The sequence below is a fragment of the Olea europaea genome, chromosome 10, assembly GCF_002742605.1.
Source record: "Olea europaea var. sylvestris chromosome 10, O_europaea_v1, whole genome shotgun sequence".
Lineage (NCBI taxonomy): Eukaryota > Viridiplantae > Streptophyta > Magnoliopsida > Lamiales > Oleaceae > Olea > Olea europaea.
The window spans coordinates 25927811-25933626 of NC_036246.1; the positions used below are offsets into that span (position 1 = coordinate 25927811).

Below are 5816 nucleotides of genomic sequence, written 5' to 3' on the forward strand. Positions count from 1 at the left end.
AAAGTGTTAATCACTTATCTCGAATTTCTTTTCTCCACTTTTTTTCATTCTCCTTCTTTCTTTTCGTTTCAAATTTACATAAAGTTTAATTATGTTCCTGTGAACTTAATTTAATTATTACTTTGTCTATTGACAAACTATTTCCCTACACATCTCACCAATACCAACCATGGTTCATTAACAAGCAACCATACCCAACTTGTACAATGTGTTTTTGGAAGCAAATTGGGTGGTAGGTCAGGGCATTCTTTTAACTTTATTTCTTTTTCAACTATATGGATCCTCGTCTAAAGATACATAATATAAAGCGAAATTGAACTATGCAATTAAAAAAAGTAGACTTTTACATTCTAATCAAATCAAGTAGTAATGAAAGAAGAAAAAAATACAGGCAAATTATATTAAACCATCACAAACGTGTTTGTGACCTTAAAAAAAAATATTAGTCTTCAACCCTTCCTCACAATTGCATAATCAATCTTTAAAGTGCTAACGACATCTAAATCTCCATTAAACCGTTACACAATTCTTATGTATCCAACCTTATGAAACTAGATTTTCTTTACTAACTTAATTCATTACTTCAAAAATTGGAGTAAAATATGTTTATTACAAAGATTAAATGACGATTCAATGAAGTTTTGAATAGATACCATCGTTAAAAAATATTATACAAAACATTAGTGCAATTCATACTTGGAAAAGCAGAATAGTTGTCTTCCAATCCCATCTCAACAGCTCAAATGAATTCAAAAGCTCGACAAATCTTTCATCAAAAAAGAACATTCCAAATTTTTGTTCCAACTATTGCATGGTCAACTAAGCTATAATTCATTGCCACGAAAAATTCAATGTCAATTTCGATATCATATATCTTTATAACTAGTTCCAAATAAAAGCAACAAAAGATGATTATGGACTTTATCGTAAATTAACGTAGTTGGCATCAAATTTATTCAAAATAGATTTAATTTATTGTTGTAGATGCTTGTCAATTGTTCCAATGTGAAAATAGTTAGTTGAACAAAGAAGAGTGTAAATAATGGAGAGTGAATTTAGGGCTTATAGTACACAAGGATTGTTCTAACCTTTTTTCTTGGATGAAGGGATCCTAAAATGGACTTTCATTGTTGATAACTTGTTCATTCCCATGTGGGAGATGATCTGGGGTTTCTTTGATACTCGATTAGAATAAAGGAAATGAAGAAATAAAATTCTTATGACCGCAATCTATCTCAATTATGGTATATATTTTTTGTGATCCTACAGTATGATTCTATTTAATTCTGCAATCAAATGCAATCTCCCAATCACTCGTGCCAATTTTGCAGAGAGTCGGCCCACTATCTATTGTCCAATTGTTTTTCGACATTGAGAAGATGACTTGACAACGATAAACTATTTATCTTATGCTCGTGAGCTCGGTGACAGGTTAGCGACAGCAAGGGATGTGTCTCTTCTGGAAAGTTGCTGAGTTTTGAGGCGCGTTTTTTTACTCACAACCTTTCAGCTTTTATAAATAGGACCTTTTAGACGTCTATTATGCATCAAATATCATTTGCATCGAGCATTACATCAAAATCTCTTGGCAAAACTCTCCAAAAATCATTCCAAAATTAGTTTCTTGTAAAAAGAAATTTTTTGTTCAAGTTGCTTTTGCTTGTGGTTTAAAATGCTTCTACTACAAGTTGCATCCGTTGTATCTTGAAAGATAAGTACTGTAATCCGTTAACATCGTTATAGGGCAATTTTGTCTTCAAAGAAAAAGTGTTAATCACTTATCTCGAATTTCTTTTCTCCACTTTTTTTCATTCTCCTTCTTTCTTTTCGTTTCAAATTTACATAAAGTTTAATTATGTTCCTGTGAACTTAATTTAATTATTACTTTGTCTATTGACAAACTATTTCCCTACACATCTCACCAATACCAACCATGGTTCATTAACAAGCAACCATACCCAACTTGTACAATGTGTTTTTGGAAGCAAATTGGGTGGTAGGTCAGGGCATTCTTTTAACTTTATTTCTTTTTCAACTATATGGATCCTCGTCTAAAGATACATAATATAAAGCGAAATTGAACTATGCAATTAAAAAAAGTTGACTTTTACATTCTATTCAAATCAAGTAGTAATGAAAGAAGAAAAAAATACAGGCAAATTATATTGAACCATCACAAACGTGTTTGTGACTTTAAAAAAAGAAAAAATAAAATAAAATTTAGTCTTCAACCCTTCATCACGTTTGTGACCTTAAAAAAAGAAAAAAAGAAAAAAAATTAGTCTTCAACCCTTCATCACGATTGCATAATCAATCTTTACAGTGCTAACGACATCTAAATCTCCATTAAATCGTTACACAATTCTCATGTATCCAACCTTATGAAACTAGAATTTCTTTACTAACTTAATTCATAACTTAAAAAATTGGAGTAAAATATGTTATTACAAAGATTAAATGACGATTCAATGAAGTTTTGAATAGATACCATTGTTAAAAAATATTATACAAAACATTAGTGCAATACATACTTGGAATAGCAGGATAGTTGTCTTCCAATCCCATCTCAACAGCTTAAATGAATTCAAAAGCTCGAGAAATCTTTCATCAGAAAAGGACATTCCAAATTTTTGTTCCAACTATTGCATGGTCAACTAAGCTATTATTCATTGCCACGAAAAATTCAATGTCAATGTCAATTTCGATATCATATATCTTTATAACTAGTTCCAAATAAAAGCAACAAAAGATGATTATGGACTTTATCGTAAATTAACGTAGTTGGCATCAAATTTATTCAAAATAGATTTAATTTATTGTTGTAGATGCTTGTCAATTGTTCCAATGTGAGAAAAAAGCTAGTTGAACAAAGAAGAGTGTAAATAATGGAGAGGGAATTTAGGGCTTATAGTACATAAGGATTGTTCTAACCTTTTTTCTTGGATGAAGGGATCCTAAATTGGACTTTCATTGTTGATAACTTGTTCATTCCCATGTGGGAGATGATCTGGGGTTTCTTTGATACTCGATTAGAATAAAGGAAATGAAGAAATAAGATTCTTTGTTATTTACTTAATACGACCGCAATCTATTTCAATTATGGTATATATTTTTTGTGATCCTACAGTATGATTCTGTCTAATTCTGCAATCAAATGCAATCTCCCAATCACTCATGCCAAGTTCACAGAGAGTCGGCACACTATCTATTGTCCAATTGTTTTTCGACATTGAGAAGATGACTTGACAACGATCAACTTTTTATCTTATGCTCGTGAGAAGTTTTTCGTTTGAGACGACCACTCTATCGGCATCCGTTGTTACGTTGTTCTTATACACGAGAACTAGTCATAGAGGCTGTGAAGCGAATAGGGTACACCCAATTCTTTCACTAATTAAAACAAAAGTTCATCTGAAAAATTTAACGGGGTCCAATTATTCAGGGGCATGAGGATAAAAACGACAACTTACCAACAGAGGTTGATAAGAACTTTTTCTCTCTCTCTTTTTCTAGAGATGAATAATGTCTACCCTTTACTATGCAACATTTGAAAGGCATCATTATAATATCTATTACCGGATGTGAGTGTGTACAAATAATTTGTAATTCACTTTTTTAAAGTTCAAGGGTCCCAATTAATTAGGAAAAGAATAGAAATTTCTATTTTAGTATGTACACAAAAGTCAATACATTTTGTCGACTTGTTTATAGCAATAGAATGTACGCCACAAATGAACAAATTTTTAATTATTTTCCTCCTATAGAGCCACGTATATTGCTCAAGATAATACTCGACTCAAGATACCAAACAAGTCCTTTTGATAGTGTGAATAGTATGAGGGAACAACCTTGATTAAAACGAAATTTCGATGACAAATCGAACAATTAGCATGATTAATACCCCATAGCCCTAAACCTACACATAAATCCCAAACTTGAAAGTTTACTTTATCAAACTATGAACTCCCTTTGCTAGCTTCCGTCTCTCTCTATATATGTATACTCCTCTCCTCGACGTTCCTTTTCTCAAAGAAAAATGAGGCCAGACGATCAAACTTGTAGTGCAAGCGATGACTCGCCGCCGCTGCTGCCCGACCACCAACTTGTCAATGCACACCACCAGTGTTTAGCGACTCTAGAGGGCCAGAACTCCTACACAACGTCGCTCGTTCTTATGGGAAAGTTTCTATTGAGTGGCTCTTCTAATAAGGAAATTTGTTTATGGAAACGCAACTCGTTGAGCCCCATGAACGACTCCGAAAGTCTCACCGATAAAAATATGGTTGTGGCTGGAAAGGGTGCAGTGAAAGCTCTCGTAGTTTTAGCCGATAAAATCATAAGTGCTCATCAAGATCACAAAATTCGAGTATGGAAAATCGATAACCTGGATAACGATGAGCAGAAGTTTACACAGTTGGCCACGCTTCCAACGTTCAGTGACCGAGCACTCAAACTTTTGGTACCCAAAAACCATGTTCAAGTTCGACGCCACAAGAAATGCACATGGGTTCATCATGTTGACACAGTATCAGCACTGGCCTTGTCAAATGATGAATCGTTACTCTATTCGGTTTCTTGGGACCGGACTCTCAAGATATGGAGGATATCCGATTTCAAATGCCTGGAATCGGTTGCCAATGCACATGATGATGCAATAAACGCCATTGCGTTAGCCAGCGATGGACATGTTTACACTGGATCATCTGACAAGAAAATCAAAATATGGAAGCGAAGCACAGAAAATAAGAAGCATACCTTAGTTGCCACCCTGGAGAAGCACAAATCTGGGGTAAATGCAGTGGCACTGAGTAGAGATGGGTTGACGATGTATTCCGGTGCACGTGACAGATCAATATTGGTTTGGAAGAAGGTGGATGAAAGCTGTAGCATGGTGACGGTGGGTACACTCCGAGGACACACCGAATCCATATTGTGTTTGGCCACTATATCAGATATGGTGTGCAGTGGTTCAGCAGATAAAACTGTGAGAATTTGGAGAGGATTTGGGAAATCCTATTCTTGCTTGGCAGTTTTGGAAGGACACAGAGGACCAGTTAAGTGCATTGCAGTGACATTAGATTATTCCAATCCATCAGAAACAAAATCAAACTATCTCCTATACAGCGCTAGCCTGAATTGTGACATTAAAGTTTGGCAGATTAATCTTCTACCCCTCGTCTAACGAAATCAAATCCCACATTCTACTTTTGTAGTTTTAAAACATATATTTTTATAAAAGAAGCCTCTATGATGAAACCTGGTTCGAGTCTTTGCTTGTTTATCCCACACACTTTCAAATTAGAAGAGGCACTCCTCTTGCTTTTCTTTTATTTCTTTCTTCTTAGTGTGCTTTCGGTTTTTCCATCATTATGAAGTTGTGGTAGTCTATTTCATAACTTGTATGGGGAAAGTTCACTCGAGTTCTATAAAAAATCTATTTTAATTTCCTTCTCTCGACTAATCTTCATGCAGTTACAACATAGTGAAACGAAAGGCAGATGTGGTTATATATGGTGAGAATACACTACTAAAAAATAGCTTTTTACCTACGAAAAATTGCATCTGTTGATAATTAGAAACAAGTTATCCACTAATAAAGGCTATTCACTTTCAACTACGATAATCAGCAACGAATTTTTCGTTGGTAACGATGATATCTCTTTAACAACGGATATTCCATACCTCATATAACCGTTTAACATTTGGATATTTCATCTACGGAATGTCTGTAGGTGACGTATCGAATATTACCAACGGATGCAATTCGTTGGTAATTAGAAACAGATTATATGTTGGTAAAAGTAATTCACTTTTAA

The 5816-nt window shown here is 34.2% G+C and overlaps 1 protein-coding gene across 1 annotated transcript; it reads left to right on the forward strand.

The window, feature by feature from the left end:
* The first annotated feature begins 3807 nt into the window (after positions 1–3807).
* On the forward strand, positions 3808–5447 carry LOC111401641 (protein JINGUBANG-like). Its single transcript, XM_023029470.1, has one exon. It carries the CDS (start codon positions 4037–4039, stop codon positions 5180–5182), a length of 1146 nt encoding a protein of 381 aa, XP_022885238.1. The 5' UTR covers positions 3808–4036; the 3' UTR covers positions 5183–5447.
* The last annotated feature ends 369 nt before the right edge of the window (positions 5448–5816 follow it).